The following is a 19,954-nucleotide window of genomic DNA, read 5'->3' as shown; positions in this document are numbered from 1 at the left end:
AACCAAACTGGACATGCAGTTTACGTTTTTGCAGTAAATGACCAAAAATAACCGATTCCAGTTTTATTGTGCAAGGATGCATTAATTTAACCAAAAGTGGTAGTTAAGATTTCTGTTTCAAATAAATGCTGAAAAAATGCATCACAGTTTATGCAAAAATATTAAGCCGCACGACTGTTTGATAAGACATTTTGAGCACCAAATGAATGATTTCTAAAGGATCGTGTGACACTGAAGACTGGAGTAATGACTTCTGAAAATTCAGCGTTGCCAACACATGAATATGTTATATTATAAAATATATTAAAATAGAAAACAGTCATTTTAAATTCTAATAATATTTCACCATATTATTTTTTACTGTATTTTTGATCCAATAAAAGCTGCCCTGGTGAGATTTTGTTAAACAATATTAAACACATCTTACCAACCCCAAACTTTTGAACAGTAGTATAAAGCAGTGTTTCCCAACTGGGGTGCTGTCTGTCGAGAGCAGGGGTGCCGTGTAAAAAATAATTTTTTAATATTTTTAAATGGCTAAAATATTCAAAAAAGCAAATATTATATAATATCCATTTCTGATGTCGCCAATAATTAGAGATGCACCGAAATTCCGGCTGCCGAAAATTAGTTCACCGCTCAGGTTTCACGTGGTGTGACGCTCTGTGTATTATCCCGCTCTATGCGTGTGTGCTCCGCTCAGACGCTCCACTCGTATACCGTTCATGCTCATCGGAACAGCAAAGTCCACTCGAAAACTGAGCTGACAGGAAACATCGATGTAGTACAGTATTGTTTCTGTCTGTAATAGCCCTACTGTGTTGTAACATGGCGTGGTATATGGTCAACTCTGGTAATGCTGCCCTTTCATTCACTGATCTGCTAACCGCTATGTTATGCTCACATGTTCTGATAATAATAGCTTTCTAGGACTAAACATTATTTGGATAATTGGTTAAAAATATATATATTTTTTAAATATCTTAACCCTACTGTTAGACCTACCTGAAAAACTAAAAAGCAATTTATTTAATTCGAAGGCCTGTGATATTTTTTTATTTGTGCTATCATTATTAATTTCTTTATTTGTTCTTATTTTATTACTGACTGCTTACTTGTCATTTTTTATTCAATTCAAAGTTTGAAATCAAATTACCCCACTGTAAAATAAAAAAACACAGAGTGAGCAAAAATTTGTGAGATAGCTAGTTATAATGGTAATTAAATAATGTATAAAAGCCTTCATTAAAATCTGTCATATAAATTGGTCTCTTCATTAGAAATTAGCCTACTGATTCCCACCATTGATGGACAAAATTTTTTAATAATATAAAAAATATCTGTATGACATTATATTCTGCAGTTCTTCCCTGTTGTACCAAATATCTATACTTTTCAAATTATCATATTGAAGTTAGAAATTCAAATATTGTGACAAAATGTATTTTGTAGGGTGCCACAAGTTTGTTAAAATTTCCAAAGGGTGCCGCGACTAAAAAAAGGTTGGGAAACACTGGTATAAAGGAGAGGTTACAATTTGGTCCCAAATGTAAGCAAAATAAGACATACTAAACAATACTGAAACCTATGTTTAAAAAATGAAGTGAAAACACCAGAATACAATCAGGCCACATTTCAGCACAGCCGTGAGGTTCTTAATATGTTTCAGTGCTAGCAACTTCATAACAGTATTCTGCAACATTGTAAAAATGCACATCTTTTGTTTTAAGTATGTATATTTAAAATGTTTTCACAACCTTTTCACGACCTAAATGTATAGCTGTTAACTGTGGGCAGGCTGAATTCTTGATAAGGCCTTATATTTAGCTCAATAAATGCTGTTGTTATTGGGCCATCGGGAATAAGTGATAATCCATGAGTGAACCTTGAATTGGATACAGTATGCTTTTCAAACTCTATGACTTTCTCATTGGTTCAGATAACCAGAGGAGGAGGGGGCGTTAAGGTGACTGCGTTGCCTTGAGACTGGGGGACTGCAACGAGGGAACATTGAAGACAGAGCGCAAGAAACAGGGAAACACGTTTGTGTCTACTTTTGCACAAGCATCTAAAATAAAAACATCTACAACAAACAAACAATTTATTTAACACCTGGCCCACACCGGAGGACCTTTGGAGAACTCGCACCCAGACCGGAAACGTGAGAAATGCAGTCTGGGAGATCGAGCCTACTGTTAATCGGCTATCCGAAAAACCTTACCTTCACGAAGTGAACGAAATCAAACAAGTACAAGTTTTCCTATTCTTTTTTTGAATGTGCAGGTAGGTTTTCAGAAACAGTGGGTTTTTCTATTAGATGAGGAAGCACGTTCTTGTAAATCAATGAGAGATGGAGTGAAAGAAGTCTTCCTCGGATTCTAAGCTACTATTACTTTTCTTTTTTTATGAGTTAGATTTTAGTTTTCTAGAGAATATCAATGTTTTTTCATCTTTGCTGCCTTAATTTCAAGAAACATCTAAGACTTTTTCCTGTTTGAACTGAACAGACTGATGAATGCAGTGAAAATGACCTGATAAAGAAAGGAAATTACCTGTATAAAGCATAGAAAGAGAGAGGTCTCCTTGAGACGTTTTAAATTATCAGTGGTGACTTTGTGCTTAATAGAGAGGACAGACAAAAAAAAATATTGTGGTCATGATGATGAGGATGGTTAAAGAGAGTTGCATTTTTTAGGAACAGAGGAAAAAAATGTTAATCCACTGCATCATGGGAAATGCAGTTTATTGTGTAGTGCAGATCATTTTTAATGGCATTATTGTTTTTATCTGCTATATTTTTTATGAGCTTTAAGGATGTTTTTAGCCTGCTTTGCTTGTTTCATTGCGGAAAAAAAGAAAACTAAAACAGTCAAAAAAATGGCAGTGCAAATCTAAATAGATAAGAGCTTATGGATTAAATCAAAACGAAAAAAAAGCAAATGTGTGCAAAAAGCAATAGTAATAGGAAATTGTTGACAATTTCTTTAGTCTTTCTTAGCTGTGGATCAAATGCAGCCCGTGGATGGCATATTTTATACCAAAGATGAAGAAACCCCCCTCAAGACAGTGGAGTGGATCAATTATTTTGTTTATTTTTTCTATTTGAGATTTTTTTTTTGGCGTAATCATTTGGTTTCAGAAGTATCCATTTGACCTTGATGGCTAAACTGGTACTTTAGGGTTTAAACTTCCTTCCACTGTTGCAGAATCTATGTCAATCGTTCAGTTGAAAGGCAGAAAACCACCATCACTGATTCTCATGAGTGTGATCTCCCCAGCAGAGGGTGTCAGAGAGCGGGGGAACCATCAATCATCTCCCGTCTGCCCGGCTGAATGAGCTATACCTCTATCGCTGCACCTTCTCAGTCGCCGACCGACGGTCGGTCGCTATTAAACACGTCGCACATCAGTTCAGTTCGAGCTTTCACACACAGAAGGCCATTTACATAATTTCAGCTCAACAGGAAGGAATCAAATCACTCACTAGTGTGTATTTAAACTCTGTGTACAGATCACTACCTCATCGAAATAAATTTTACCATGAGGAAACACAGGAGAATGTGTTGCAGGTCATGAAACACAAGCTTTGCTTCAGGGGCACTGAGAAACGTTTGCAATTAACAGCATTAGCATTTTGTTCTGAGCACTCCCACTCCCTATTTGCAGTCGCATCGATCGAAATGCCTCATATTATATGCAAGGTTTCCTTAATCAACCAGATGCCATAGGAAATCTCTCATGAAAATGGCAGTCTTTACTTGAAAAACAAAGGCTCTGTCCCAAAGCCCTTGCTGGTCGAGGCCACATTTTGGTGGCATAATTCTAGTTAGTAATCCATAGTGACCCTAAAATCACAATCGCGACACATTATGGTCACATGGGTGCACAATGACCATTGCAAGACGGCGGATACACATCAACTACGCCATTTGGGACAGAGCCTAAGGTTCCCATTCTTATGGGATTCGATGGTTGCTCAGGTGCCTTGACAGCTCGGAATTAAGGTTAGAAATATCACGTGTGACATTTCAACCTTCCATATCTGAAATGTGCTTTCTTTTTATCAGGCTGCCCATTCCAGAGGGGGGAAACTAGCAAACAGAAGAGCAGACAGAGGGAACATTTCATAAATTAAAGGGATAGTCCATCCAAAAATAAAAATTCTGTCAAAATGAAGAACAATGTTAACCAAACATTTTCGGTTCCCATTGACTTGCACTGTATGGACAAAAGATACAATAACAGTCAATGGGACCTGAAACTGTTTGGTTGCCAACATTCTTTAAAATGTTCTCTTTATATTGCGTAGAAGAAAGTAAGCCATGTTTGGAACAACATGAGTAAATTTTCATTTTTGGACAGACTATCGCTTTAATATGCAAACAAGGCTGCTGTCCTTTATTTACCATGAAGTAGATGTTATTTTAATGCAATCAGATAGGAAAGTGCTATATTAATACGTTAGCAAAGAGTTTCAATACACATGGTGAATTATGGACTGTCTTTGCTGCCTTCATGGTCATACGGCTCATAAATACGCCTCCTAGTTTTACAGTCGGGTAATTCGAGTTGTCGAGGTGCTCTGGGAATAAATTCATCTGTCATTTAAAGACAGGCGAGAGACATCAAGATCAATTTATTCCTTTTGAACGTCATCATGGACACTTGGGTCTTTTTTCCTGTTTTCCTACAACATGACCTCTATACAGCTACGTAATGATCTCCATTAGCCACTAGGGGACAGTATTAAAGCAAAGTTGGTGTACTTTATCCTCTGGTGATGACCATTGCAGTGAGATATGAGACAAGTTCACACTGTGGATTAAAGCGATGCCAAGTTCATAATGACCAAGACAACACTGCTTCAATAAGGACAAGCTAGCTTTTCAAAAAAGTCACTGTTTTGTGTCTGTTATCCACTGTCTTTTTGGAGAGTTATTTTTATCATGTGCTCGCTGCTATCAAGCATTCAGTATTTAAGTGGTCAGGGCCTTGGGAATGGAGAGAAAATTTGGGCTGGTATCTCATATGAGAGGTGTGTGATGATGTCGAATGCGTTATACACTCTGCAGCCTTCATGGTTTTCATTCAAGAGTGAATAAATGTGTCCGATTAAGCTGAAGGTTTTCTCATCCCAACTGTAATTTAGTAAGCTAAACACCTTTCATCCACGATGGTTTTCGCTGGCTAGAAACACTGCTCCCATTCATTTGATGGATGTGAGGTCCAAGCCATGCTTTTTTTTATCTGTACATCTGATTGGCTGTCACAGTTGTGGTCACTGAATGACGAATGTTCGTCCATTAGTTTGTTGGACTGTTAAGAAACAGCGTACTACGTTCAACCAAATTCAACACAAACTGCAAAACCTCAATTAGACACTAACGTACTGGCAGATGAAATAGAGAAATATTTATGGAAATGTTTTTGTACAGGTGTTGTTGAAATATGAAAGCGGAACAGTTTTACGATGCTACAATGATTTCTTGAGTTGCTTCACTTTCTTGCCTCCCATGTGCTCGAGCTGTGATCCTGAGAGTGTCTGTAGACCAGTGGATGTTAGGTTTAAACTTCTGTTTCTTTTTTTTTTCTTTTGATGAAGCTTTCAATAAAAAAAATCTACAAAATCACGCCACTTTTTGATTCTGGTTGAACTTTTGTTTTTGTGACTATTTATGCTGTTTGTTGAAAGAGCCAATCAATGTTATAACCCTATAGCAGTCGCTGCACATTTTACGTCGAAAAATTGCACACTCTTTAACAGGGCTCTAGATGCAACAATAAAATACATATTTCCAAAAAATAATTTGAAATCTAGTTAGGGAAAACCTCCGTATGTGGTCCACGTGCCCCCAGTGTTTGCTGCACGCAACAATGAACACGGCCAAGACGTGATGTCCGATTCACAAATAAATTATTATTTTGAACTAGTTGAGTCAGATTCACAAAACAGCCCCAAACTCGCTCGTGGGTTAGCGGTTTGAATCAGATCTCACTCGGTCAGTGAATCATTTAGTGAGAGTGTCTGTAGACCAGTGGATGTTAGGTTTAAACTTCTGTTTCTTTTTTTTTTCTTTTGATGAAGCTTTCAATAAAAAAAATCTACAAAATCACGCCACTTTTTGATTCTGGTTGAACTTTTGTTTTTGTGACTATTTATGCTGTTTGTTGAAAGAGCCAATCAATGTTATAACCCTATAGCAGTCGCTGCACATTTTACGTCGAAAAATTGCACACTCTTTAACAGGGCTCTAGATGCAACAATAAAATACATATTTCCAAAAGATAATTTGAAATCTAGTTAGGGAAAACCTCCGTATGTGGTCCACGTGCCCCCAGTGTTTGCTGCACGCAACAATGAACACGGCCAAGACGTGATGTCCGATTCACAAATAAATTATTATTTTGAATCTAGTTGAGTCAGATTCACAAAACAGCCCCAAACTCGCTCGTGGGTTAGCGGTTTGAATCAGATCTCACTCGGTCAGTGAATCATTTAGAGCCATTACTGAGTTTACAACTGACTCCTTCACTGAATCGTGAGTCATTTTTCAGTTATGTCCGATTCAGGGTTACTATCCTTATCTGTAACTAAAACTACAATCATTAAAAACATTTTCATTACTCAAAATAAAATAAAAATGAACTGAAATAAAATATAAAAAACTTAAACTTAGTGTATTTCAGCTACTTGCCAAGGCTACATTTCTCATTTGCGTTTTCTTTAAATTATAATTATATATCTAAAAAATACTAATACTAAATACTACTTTAAATATGAAAATAAATACTACTAAACTAAAACAAAACCTATATTTTATTAAAAAAAACTATATTTATAAATATGTAAATGTTTGTTTATATGTTTATAAAATATATAAAATATAGAAATAACATCTTATTCAAAATATTAACAAAACCTGCAATAGTGTATCAATGAGATAAATGAGATAAATTGAATAAATGAAATTCAAATTGAAGCTGTAATGTACAGTATAATTTGAGGTTCTAAAATTAGTATTTACTGACTGGTTTTTAATATGACAACATATAAATAATACATATTCACAACATACTTTTGTTGTAAAGAATATATAGATAATATAAAGCATATTATTGGTTATTGTTTAGCATATGCAGTCTAAGTCTTGAAGGATGAATCGACTGTAAGAGAAAGTTAGCTTGGGACTGTAAGCCTGTATCAACACAACATTTGAACTTCAACATTTTAATATTCTAAATACATGCCAAAAAATACAATCATGGTCATGGTATAGAGCAATAAATAATATACAGTAGTCAACATTTGAAGTGGATCAAAACCTTTCATCAAAGTTGTCCTAAAGCCAAAACAATATCAGTTCTTGTCTTAGGACAACTTTGATTAACTTTTTTAATCCACTTCAAATGTTGACTACTATATATTAAATACAACTGGAAAACACAAATTGATGTAAATGTTTAACCATGGTTGTATGTTACTCTTTATTAAAAAGACAGGCTGGAAATATACAAACGTACACACCAATTGTGAGTTAAAACAGTACAATGGCCATACAGTGTCTTGACAAAAACGATATGCTCTGCAGAGCAGAACAAGCAGACAGATCACAGACACTCCAATGGAAAGAACGAGAGGTTGGTGAACTCTGCCCTTCTCTGTAGGGCCTGTAACAGTTTGGGACTGTCCTCTGCCCACTCATTCAACACTGATCGATAACGGGATTGTTCAGACACACACGTGACTGTTTCAGTCTTGTGTTGATTGCCTGGCCTCCCACACCCCTAGCCATCCTCCTCTGCTGCAGACAATACTCATTTTCATATCTGACATTTAGCTACAGTAGAAGAGGGTGGAGACTCTCAGCATGTACCAACCAAAGATGATCTTGACTGATATGCTAAAGATTATTTTTGTTTGAATCCACAGTAACTAATTTGAAATTGTTTTTAATTAATTAATTAATTATTTTTACACGTCTAAATTATTATTTGCATACAACAATAGTAATATTATTACTAATAACTTTTATTAATCTTTACAAATATGATCTATTTTTACTGACAGTCTATTGTCATTGTTTATGAGATATAAATGGTAGTAAATTTATTTATATAAAATGTCTTTTTAAAAGCTACACTTTTGAGAGTGATAATTAACCTTTGAATATTTTTTTCTTTTAATAAAACTACCATTGGTAAGGTCTAAAGACCCAACATATAGTGCAATTTTTTAATAATAACATTAAAAAAATGAAATATTGCACTGATATCAGGCTATCTGTCTATGTAATCTTGACAAACAGATTGCAAATTTCTGTCTTGTACTGTCAGCTCTGGCCAGTACTTGCAAGACTAGAAAACCACTGCCTGGCTGCATTACCAAGACTGGCAGTTTTGCTTAAAAAGCACTTTTAACTCCGTAACCAACCTAGTTTCCTATTTCCCATGGAATGACTGCTAATGATTTGTGCCATTAACACACTTTCCATTGTCTCATGTTTCTTCTCATCCCATCCTTCCCTGTTCCACACTCCTCACCCGTTCCTTCCTCACTGCCACTGCATCTTTTTCCCCTCTTTTGTCTTGTTCTCAATGTTAATGTTTCATAAGTTGTCTCATGCTGTGCTGGCACTGCCTCCAAACACTCTGAGCTTGCATAATATGAAGCTGAAACTGCTGCCAAAAGGTGTTCAGTCTGTTTCTTTCTCTCTTTCTCCCCCTCCTCAAGATGTAATGGGGAAAACACTGCAAATATTAGCAGCTCCAGGGTCAAAGGACACATTGACTGTTTGAGGGATTTGCTCATACACTTTCAAAAATCAAAAGACTTTCACTGGCTTCTCGACTGAAATGATCAAGTGAAACAAGTTTTGCCGTATTCCTATTCCCGCTGCTCGTTTCCAGCCAAAACATGCTTTTGCTTTAAATCAGAACTGGATTTCAAAATCACTGGGATATGAAGCAATCCTGCATTCCTCTGGAATTGAGTTGCTGTGTTTTGTAGCAATTGGTTATTGACGTATTATTTCTTGTAACATCTTTTGTCTCTGACAGAAGTGAGTTATGCCATGGCAACCGTAGTTGTTTCTGTGGCTGCACACTATACAAAGCAACATCTTTCACACATCCTGCTTGCCTTATGTTTGTTTATTAAATGTTTTGGTTAATTAAAGGGAAAATCATATCATCTTCTACATCCCTAATCCTACCCAATACCTAAATTTAACATCTACCTTACAAACTATTAATAAGCAGTAAATTAGGAATTTACTGAGGGAAAAGTCCTAGTTAATAGTGAATTTGTTCCCTATTCTAAAGTGTTACCATAAAATCTAATAATTTGGTATATATATATATATATATATACATACATACATACATACATACATAACCCTATAAATGCATAAATACTATTATAAATATTACATGTAATACTGTGAAAAAAGTGAATTCAAGAATATATAATAAAAAATATATATAATATTCAAAAGTTTTTTTTTCTTCAAGAAATTGATACTTTTATTCAGCTAAATGCAATAAATTGAATTTCTAACGTTATGAATAATTCCATTTTAAAAATTTCCATTCAAGAATCCTGGTCAGTGATATCATCAATTGTTTTTGTAGCTGAAATCATGGAACAAAAACTGTATTTTGGATATTGCAGTACAAAAACTGATGATGCTGAAAGGTGATTGGTTCTTTTAACTAAAGGGGGGGGCTTACATTTAGAGCTGTCATTTCTCCTATTTCATTTGTCTGTATGAGTTCTGTTTCCTCTCCTCTATGTACTCTTTGTCTCTGCCAATAAGTTTGTTATTGGTTTTGATTTTTGTTACTGGTACTGCCTTGACGTAATGATATTTAATGATGAAAAGTACATTGTTTTTGTAGTACTCCATTTTGAAAGTGTTTTTCCAATGTCTCATACTTTGGTAGCTCTGCTCCATGTGTCTTAAAAAGAGCTATGGTGTTTCATGCTGCGAGACAAGATTCAAGGGTCTCTACGTTTTTGTTAGTAACGGAGACAGATGGGATGGTGTCAAGTTTAATTTTATCATAACAATCTCTGCCTCTCTCTCGCTCTAATGCAACATGACAATCACATACCTCTCAAAGACAACAGATGACACAACAGGCCTCTCAGCCTTTGCAGTGAAAGTCAAGCCTCCATCTCAATTCCTGAGCACCAGATCGATTACCTCAGCGCTATGGAAACCGTTACGAAGGATCTCATCCCTCATTAGAAAGCGCAGGCCTGAGAGCCAGGCCTCTCAAGAGGCGAAGCGAGTAACGACCTTCATAAAGGAGGGAGACCAAAAGCTGAGTGATTGACCAGGCCCTGAAAGGTTGACACATTCATCACGTTGACAGCCACTAGGTGTCTGGCTGAAAGGAGGACAGGACATCATCGAACAATACCCGGCTGATAGCTTTTCTTGCCTTCTATTTAAGGGATAGTTCACCCCAAAATGAAAATTCTGTCCTTTACTCACCCTAATGTTGTTCCAAATGTATCCTGTATGACTTGGAGCTAAATTAAAAAAATAATAATAATACAAGAATATATAATAATGATATAATGACACTTTCATTCAAAAGCATTTTTTTAAAGATATTATTAAAAAGCATCATATAATTACTGCTGAACAGTAATCTTCTCCTTTGAGTTTGAAAAAATATATTGAGAGGAAAAAATACACATAAATTGTATTATTGTTGTTGTTGTTGCTGTTATTATATATATATATATAGTGTATTATTTCTTTTTAAGTTGTGACTCGATAGATAGTTAATTAAATATTTATTTATTTATTTATTTATTTATTTATTTATTTATTTATTTATTTAACCCAGAGGATAATATTGTAGTTTAGGTGACTTAAAAGTAATACGTGTCATGTTTTGAAGGTGAATTCAAGAATATATAATACAAATATTATAATTTGATATCAAATTTGACACTTTCATTCAAAAGTCATTTAAAAATATTATAAATAAAACACCATATAACTACTGCTGAACAGTAATATTTTACTATTATTGTTGTTGTCGTTGTTGCTGCTGCTGATATTATTTATTTACCCCCAAACAATCGAATAATGAATTGATCATTTATATAGTTTTTAAATATAGCCCTAATATAAATCTAATTTTATATATATAACATTGTATGCTATTGGTTTGTTTATTGTTTGTGAAATGTATTTATTTGTTTTAAATTTGTATATAAAGTCTTGCAATTCAATTTATTTAAAAGTCGAGACATTAGCCAAAATCTATTAACTATCTTAGAGTTATATAAGTTCACAATATTTCTCATTCATTTTTTTGTCTCTTATGATCTAGGCTGATATCCTCTTCACTCTTCTTTCAGTCGTTTTCCACCAAAGTTTTCCAGGAGCTTTAGTGGGAATATCATACAGACTTTTTTCCTCTTGTTTCCATTCCCCCTTTTAAGATATGACGAACTCCAAGGCAGAGAGGTTGCCATGGCGTCAGTGCCGACAACAGGCACAAACAGTAGCAATGTGTAATGTGCTGAATATCCCAGGGCAGCTCAGCTGGGCACTGCACCGACTGCTGGTGACTGAATCCAGGTGGAGAAGCTACAATAAGTGCACACTGTGTGAGAGGTTTTTTTTGCTCCTTACATTTGCTGCTCACAAGACTGTACGATGTGACCCCAGTGAGATCTTGGGTAAAAGCCAAGGCAGAATGTGAGACAGTTTAACTACCATTTAGATCAGACTGCAGGCTGCATGCATACTTCTTAGCTAAGACTTTCAAGATTGACCGTATTGTCAGAGTGTTTTAAGTCAACAGTTCATATCAGATCTTGAAACTGAAATATGAAATAACAAGACTCTGGGCCTGTCCCAGTAAGCACACTTGCAGTCTTGGCCACTTGAGAGCATGTGCACGCTACAGGAAGTAAGTGTGCATATAGCTCCGTGGCCACCTATGAATAATGCCAAAGCTCAGTGCTGTTAATACACACTATATCCACACCATTTTAAAATACAGAATCAAAGCGGTATTCAAGGCTAAGCTAAGTTCAGGAACTCATATGCTCCAAAATCACAAGATTTCGAGGAACGTTGTTAATAAAGCTCTGTAAAATTTTATTTGCATTTTTACAACACTATGCATGTCCTATCGAGTAATCAAATGTTCTGCACACTCTCGTGGTCTCCATGCCAACTCTAGCATTTTGACCAAATACAGAAAATACATTTAAGTAGACAAGTAGTCGAGTGCAAAGACTGCATGTGTGGGTACTGGGACAGGCCCATTATCAGTGTTGTTATTGTCAAAAACTGAAAATTGTAATTTGAAATAAAGCTGAAATAAAATCTAAATATTAGAGGAAAAACTATTAAAAAAAATGTTTTTTTAAAAGTAACTTAAAAATGTAAAGTAGAAAATGTTTCCATGAAAACTGACTGAAATTAAGTTGAAGTACTAAAAAACTAATAAAATTACTAAAATGTAACTAAAATTTAAATGAAAACTGAACATTTTAAAATAAAACCTACTTCAAAAGAATAAATTGTATAATAGTATATAAGTGATATTAAAATAACACTTGACATTATTGTTGCATTATATATATATTGCCAACAATCCCATTATTAACTAAATTCTATTTTTGTCTTATTTTCTATTTGAAATATATATTAAAATTTTTTGGAAACAAGATAAATTTGCTTGAGAAGCGGTACTGCATAAGATTTGTATGCACTGACAAATTCATTTCATTTGTCTTAAGTATAAACAACTTTCTGCCAATGCAGTAATACAAAAGACAATTATAATCAAGAAGCAAAATATATATCAAGTTTTAATGCAATGTGCACTGTTGCTTCTCAAGCAAATTAATCATGTTTTTATGATTAGTAGGTATTTACTTGCAAACAAGTCAAAAAAGATTGAAAGGATGACAAGGCCAGTTTTGCCCTTTTAATGAAAGGAAATATTGCACTGTACCTATCTTTAGACAATGAAGATTTTTCTGCTGATCTGAGATCAGTTGTTACCACTGAGATTCAGGACCTCCTGAGAGAGAAATGTCTATTTTCCCAGCAGGTTAGGTCGGCGGTGGGTGGATGGTGAATCAAAGGCATATGGCTGATGGTAAAGAATGGGTAAATTATAGCTTCTTTCAAAGCCCTGTTTGTTTTCCTGTGGAGCAGGATGGGGCATTACCTCATCCTTGTGTTTTAACTGCACACGGGTCACTGTTGCGCTGTGTGTGTGTGTGTGTGTGTGTGTGTGTGTGTGTGTGTGAGCGCTGGTAGGAGCACATGTGTGCTGTTAGGGCATTCCATCGGCTTTCAGCATGTTACGGATTATCTCTGCAAAGATGTAATGGTCCAATGGGAACAGGGTTTGGGAAGCTTGCTAATAAGCTGACTGATGAATGGAATGTTAAATTGAGTCCACTGACATGTTGAATATTGGCTAAAGCCTGCTGACCACTTCCATCTTCTGTGGTATGTAATAACCCAGACTCATTGTGGACACTGGCCTGTTAGATCAGGGCCATGTGTCTCACACACGATACACCAATATTTCCAGAGTTTAGTCAAGTTTATCAGTATGAATTCATAATGTTGTCATTGTCATGTGGCCTACCAGCGGCAGTTGCGTCACATCATTGCCATTCAGAAATCCTCCCTTGTGGCCTCATGGGATAGTAAAGTGTCCATTGGATGCACACGAAATAGTAGGTCATCCAGGAACTTTTCGCCTTTTCGCTTTTCGCCACACACATTGATCATCATATCACATCACAATCACAGACAGAGAGCCGCAGAAGTGAAGCCCCCCCTTCCTTTCCAGTTGTGTTTGTCTTGGTGTGGAGGTGAGTGGTGATGAACAAAAGACTAAGCTGTACCTGTGCCTCCAATTTACAGCTAATTATCCAAAAGACAAAATGCAAATATAGTTAAGTTGTCTTGCTAACATCCCTGACTCATGAGAGAGCTACCATGTAAGTTAGCTAAAGTTTAGCTAAGGCAATAGTAAGTCTAGTAGGTTAGACCAGTGCGTGTTCTTTCACTGCATGATTCAGTTCATTAAAATGCATTTAGAATGATCACAAAATTCAAGATATGGGGGCAGAAATGTATATATTTATTTATATCATTTCATATAGTTAATCAGTATCACACGAAGACTGACGTTTTTTGCATCAAAAAGCAGCATGATTACAAATGTGATATTGATTTTATACAGCAGTTCAATGAACAAGAATGTAATATTAAGACATTTACGTTTTAGACACAATATTGACTGTTTTTGCTCTATTTCGCCAACAAATATAATTCCAATTTGCGTCTCTGACATGAGAGGTTTTGTTCCTGAATGAATCAACCGTTTAAATGATTCGGTTCAATCGCAATGACTCACTTATTAACAGTGACTTGCTGCCGCCTACTGGTAAATTAAACAGTGTGTAAATGCATCTAAATGCCACTTCTAATGCAGCTTCTGTGTTTCCTCTGCATTGCAAAGATGAATTTTGTCAATACTGATTTAATTTGCTTGGTAACAGCCCAAATGACTTATTATTCTAATTGACTGATTCAATTAAAGAATTTGACTGAAAAGATGATGCACACTTTTAGGGGGGAAAAAGGGCTTTATAAAGGTAAAAATGCCCATAAAAGGTAAAAAAAATAAATTTACACTTGATTTTCACTGTCACACAGAATATGCAGAATATCAAAAACTTTAGGAGTCAGCTGTCTGCGGTAGTCCTTAAGATATCAGCACAATAACACACTCAGCAAAATATCGTCTAATTATGAATGAATGAAAGTACCGTGAGAGCTAATAGAATAGAGAGCACACGGATCTGCATGCTTTCTAATCGCTCTCGCTGTGCTTTGATGTCAAACACCGATCGGTCTGCACAGCACTGCTTCAAGTCGAACACACCTAATTATTATTGAACAATTGCAAATAGCAGTTAACTTAATTCACGTGATGTGATACATCTTGTTATTAGCTTGTACCTGTGATTGTTGATCAGTCAGTTGATCTAGAAAAATGGAAAAGGTAGTAATTGTCCATGAATTTATTCGTTATCCATTATCCATTGTAGCCCTGTAACCCAAAAACACAAAATACAATGCGTAATTTAAAATGCAGGTAAAAAACCAGTGAAAAATCAATACTGAAAATTCCTTCATAGAGTAGACTATTTTTACAGACTTTTCTTAGAGTGTAGCATACTAACAAACTACTAATACACTGCTTAAAACAGTGTTGCTCAGAATGAGTAGTTTTACTAGTTTAATAAAAAACTTAAATTAAAAAAATAGCTAATAAAAAAATAAAACGTTAATAAAAAAAATAAAATTTTAATTGTTCAAAAATGTGTACGTGTTCAATAATTCAATATTGTATTTAAAACTACAGTTATTTATATTTTTATATTATTATATTATGCATTAATATTATTTAACAAACAAATCGAAATTAACATATATAAAATACATTTTTTTGCTGAGATTTGATACGGTGACAATTTTGCATCGTGATTACGTGATGACGTCATCGCGCAATGACATCACAACGTAATTTAGTAACTTTTAGCAACAAATCGACCTTCGTTTAGCAACCTCCCAAGAAAATTAGTTGGCAGCACTGTTTACGTTAGCCGCATTCATCGTAAAACTTGCGAATTAGCACATTATTAGGAAAGGCGATGTGCAAAGATTAATTAAAAAGCAACCTTACACTCACTTCTTCTGTAGGTGAAGCTGGATCACGAATGATTTGCGCGAACATAGACGCATTTACGTAGATTGGGGGTGCATTCTCTTTAAAAACAAACTGCGTCTTCATTGGCTCAGATGTCAGGAGTAAATGATGACTGCTATGTTCATTATTACATCCAACAACAGAACACCTCAATCGCTAAGTCGAGTCATTTTTGTCTACATCTGCTCCGGCGGTGAAACAATGGCGGACTGATGACCGCTCACTCAGGGTGGGTCTAAGGTAAGATGCCAGTCCAGTCTGTGCTGAAACGCTACTGTCAATCAAACTATCGTGGGAGGGGCCTGTCTGTGTGACGTCACACAGACAGGCATCTGAGATCGGCTTGATTTGAGAAAGGGGTAAAGATTTGAGCAGATTTTAAAAAAACACTGGGTGGATTCTTAGCATTTTAGGGTGGTTGTGTACACACTGCCAACACACATTTCAGTTCAAACAACTTGTAAACGTGCAGGTAGCATCATATGACCCCTTTAATCAGGGCTTGAATGCATTGTATATCTAGCACTGAAACTGCAAATTTAGGATCAGGTGCCCTTGTATTATGTACTGCATTACTCTATATGAAAGTGCAAAATTTGATCTTAAATCTATAATCTTCTTCACATAGAGCCAACTGTGCATGCAGAGTTTGTTTGTCTCTCCAGCACGTATTGACTTAGCTGTATACACATAACACTCTCAATGATCCCAGCCTGCCAAACCTCATTTTGCCACTATCTCTCTGCCCCCGCTGAGAGTGATGTTTTCCAACAGAAAAAAAAACTCAATTAGCAGGCTGAGTCTCCAGGACAACCACAGGAGTCACCTGATCATTAGGAACTGACACTAATTAAAGCAGATTTGTCTTCCTAAATTAAGCTGGAGATTTGGTCTCACCTCAGCTTTGTGACCTGAAATTTAAAGGTCAGAGGTTAACTCTCTGGTTGTAAAAAGGATTTTTTGGTTTTGCGCACTCTCTCTCTCTCCCCCTCATTTTCTTCTTCATTTTACTACCTTTGGTGGTAAAAGGAATTCACATCTGCATGTAGCTGTTATATTACGCTCTAAACATGCGTACAGTCTAGACTGCGGTGGTTGCGCCTGTTCAAGAAAGACTCATAAAAACAGGTTTGGAGAGTTCTGGTTTATATTTTAGTCAATTCCCCATGTGCTGGCCTTTTTTTGTGTTTGTGTTGCTCAGTGGTTATTCAGGTAGTTCAGAGACTCTGGATGTTTGCCAGGGTGTTGCTATGCAGTTGCTAAGGTGTGCTGGTCCTCCAGATTCACTGGGAATTTTCATTGTTTGTTTCACGCCATTTGTCTTTCCAGTGACAGTCAGTTTGTGCATTAGTGGTGTGGATTTTTCAGCAACTCTTTCTGCAACTTGCAAGCAGTAAGTGGCGACAAGTGTGGGAGTCATTAAACCAGTTCATTCAGGAACAAATCAAGTGGCTGCTGTTATCATAAATATGTATACATAGATATCTTATTAGCGGCTGTTTCTGTGGGCCGTGAGCCGCCCGTCAGATTGGACCTTTCAAAGCTGGTCTGTGAACACACAAGAACAAGTTGACTGTGCGTCTGCAACCGTAGTTATACGCATGTATGTATATCTGCAATGCAATTAAGCAGATGATTTTACTAAACGAACAATGCAACAAGACGAAGCCGTTAGCTAACAACATTAAAAAGTTACCATAGTTTAATAATCTGTAATATTGAGTTCATGCACATTAAAAACACAAACCAACATATTCTCACCTGTGAAAGTTTATCCCGTTTCTTTGGAAATTTAAATTTTGGTGCTTTTTACAACCTGAGTCTGCACAATGTTGTGGCATCTTGGAAAACCGTTGCAAGATGGCGGACATGCTGACTTTTCTGGAGCGGTTGAATATGGCATCTTCCTATACATATCTATGGCTCTTATGGGGGAGTCACTGAATCATTCACTCAAACAATTTGTAAAAAAAATACTGATTAATTCATGAACTAAAATATTGGTTACACTTTTTTTCGATAGTCCACTTTAGACATTCTACTAACTGTAAGTAACTTTGCAACTACATGTCAACTAACTCTCATTAGAGCATTTGTAGACTGTTATGTTAGGGTTAGTAGAAAATTGCTATACTTGCAAAGTTACTTATAGTCAGTCGAATGTCTGTTGAGTGACCATCAAACTAAAGTGTCAGCAGATATTAAGTAGACAGTCTACTAGTATGTCTACTAGCGCATGTCACCTTCTGCCACTTCCGTCAGCATAACCGCCTGTCTGCAGCAGACCGCAAGCACTCTCTACAGGGCAATAAAAACACAAGTGGAATAAACTGATTTTAAAAGGCCAATTGTCTGGTGAAAGTATGAACGTGTGAAGTGAAGGAAGGAGTAGGGAGGGAGGGGAAGAGGAGGCTGTGTGTGTTACATACCAGAGCGGTGAGATCGAGCGTGTGGACACAGATGATTTAGAAACATACCACTCTGCTCGGAAAACACACACAATGTGCTCACTCCTGTATTGTAGAACATTACATCATATGTTCATACATGGATACAGATTCCCTGCTGGGAAAGACCATTTAAGCTGATGGTGTGTTTTGGAACATGGTAGCTGGTTTATAGCTGGTCATTAGCTGGTGCAAGGAGGTAGACCACCTTGAGGAAGCAACCAGATGGTCTAGGGTTATTATAGTTTCAAGCTTAGTTAATCTTCAATTTGACCTTTCAATTTAGTTTAATATTAGTCTGTTTTCACTCTGTTACACATATGGGCTGTTTGTATATTTTCTGTTTGTTTGCGCTGCCGATGTTAGAATTATGTCGAATAATGTCATTTAAAAAGCAGCATTAAATAACTTCATCTAGTGTTATTGCTAGTGTTGTCTAGTGGAATTTTCAATTTTCGTTGTGTTTTCTGACTTGTTATTTTGTTTTCAAATTTGTCATTGTGTTTGTAACTTGTTATTTTGTTTTCAGAATTGTGATTTGCTTTGCACTTCTTGGCCACCGTAGTTTAGACTCTCATTCTGACGGCACCCATTCATTTGCAGAGGATCCATTGCTGAGCAAGTGATGTAATGCTAAATTTCTCCAAATCTGTTAAAATGAAGAACCATCCTCATCTACATCTTGGATGGCCTGAGGGTGAGTACATTTTCAGCTAATTTTCATTTTTGGATGATCTATTCCACTAATAGCTTTCATTACTGGTAACCACAGTGATAATGAGAAAATGATGCGAGTACAGAGAACGGACACTCATCTTTAAATTATACATGTAAAAAGCTATTCCTTGGTATCATTCTCAAATATGTCACATGGCTCAGTAATTTTGATTTTTTAATATAATAAGCAATAATTAATTCATATTGCTCTCTTGTTCCTCTCTTCGATTGATCTTGCAGGAAGGAGATGTTTCACTCATACACAAGGTGATTTACACCTCTTAATTTTGTTGGTGTTACAGCTGCAGCTAAGAAGAAGCTTTGGAGCGCTTAGATTTTCAGATTGTTTAATCTTTTAAGCAAGGCTTTGTTGAGTCAACATAAATTCTGTAGTCAAAGCTTTTCTCGGTTTCCCTTCATTATTCACCATCCTATAGTTAAGCAGTGAAGCAGATGGCATTTTATGTTCTCTGTTATTCTTCTGATTGTTTCAACAGCTGAACCTGGAGCCCCTCGTGTTACCGGTGGCTAAGAGTAGAGGTAAAGTTACACTGCAGTCTGTGAGGCCCAAACACCTCACGCTCAAACCCTGAAATGTATGTGGTGGTAAATGAATAGTAAAAATTTATTGTAGATTGTATAAAGAATCTGACTCATACAGTGGAATTTTCAAAAGAATGGAAAAGGCTCTAATTTGTATTTTCATAATTTAGTTTTATGTTTCTCATTATTAATTAATATTTCTTCTTGAATATTCATTCTTCTGTATTAAATATTTATTTAACTAAAAACCTATGCATTTCTGTTTATTTCCAGATTTAGTGTGATCTGTTTGGGCAACTAGTTTCCAAACAGAAATGTTTTATAAATGTGTTTCCTTATAACATTTTATTTCTTTATATTACAACAAACGTGATGTAAATATCTTTTAAATAATAATCATAATCTCAAAATAGTCTTTGTAAAAGCATCTGTATATTGCCAGTAGATGTTTGTCTCTTCTATTGCTTGTT

At 35.8% G+C, this 19,954-nt stretch overlaps 1 protein-coding gene across 1 annotated transcript in view; it reads left to right on the top strand.

Annotated features, from left to right (window-relative positions):
• The window catches only part of LOC107551178 (RNA-binding motif, single-stranded-interacting protein 3-like), a 42,102-nt gene extending 37,070 nt beyond the window's left edge, over positions 1 to 5,032 (top strand). Inside the window, exon 9 of the mRNA XM_016232703.1 lies at positions 1,940 to 5,032. Within this exon, the coding sequence (XP_016088189.1) occupies positions 1,940 to 1,943 (4 nt within the window). The 3' untranslated portion in view covers positions 1,944 to 5,032. The remainder of the gene's footprint in view (positions 1 to 1,939) is intronic.
• Positions 5,033 to 19,954: the final 14,922 nt, after the last annotated feature.

This window comes from Sinocyclocheilus grahami, unplaced genomic scaffold (genome assembly GCF_001515645.1).
Source record: "Sinocyclocheilus grahami isolate Dianchi unplaced genomic scaffold, SAMN03320097.WGS_v1.1 scaffold417.1, whole genome shotgun sequence".
Taxonomy (NCBI): Eukaryota; Metazoa; Chordata; class Actinopteri; order Cypriniformes; family Cyprinidae; genus Sinocyclocheilus; species Sinocyclocheilus grahami.
The sequence above is the reverse complement of the archived record's forward strand: the minus strand, read 5'-3'. Positions and strand labels throughout refer to the sequence as shown.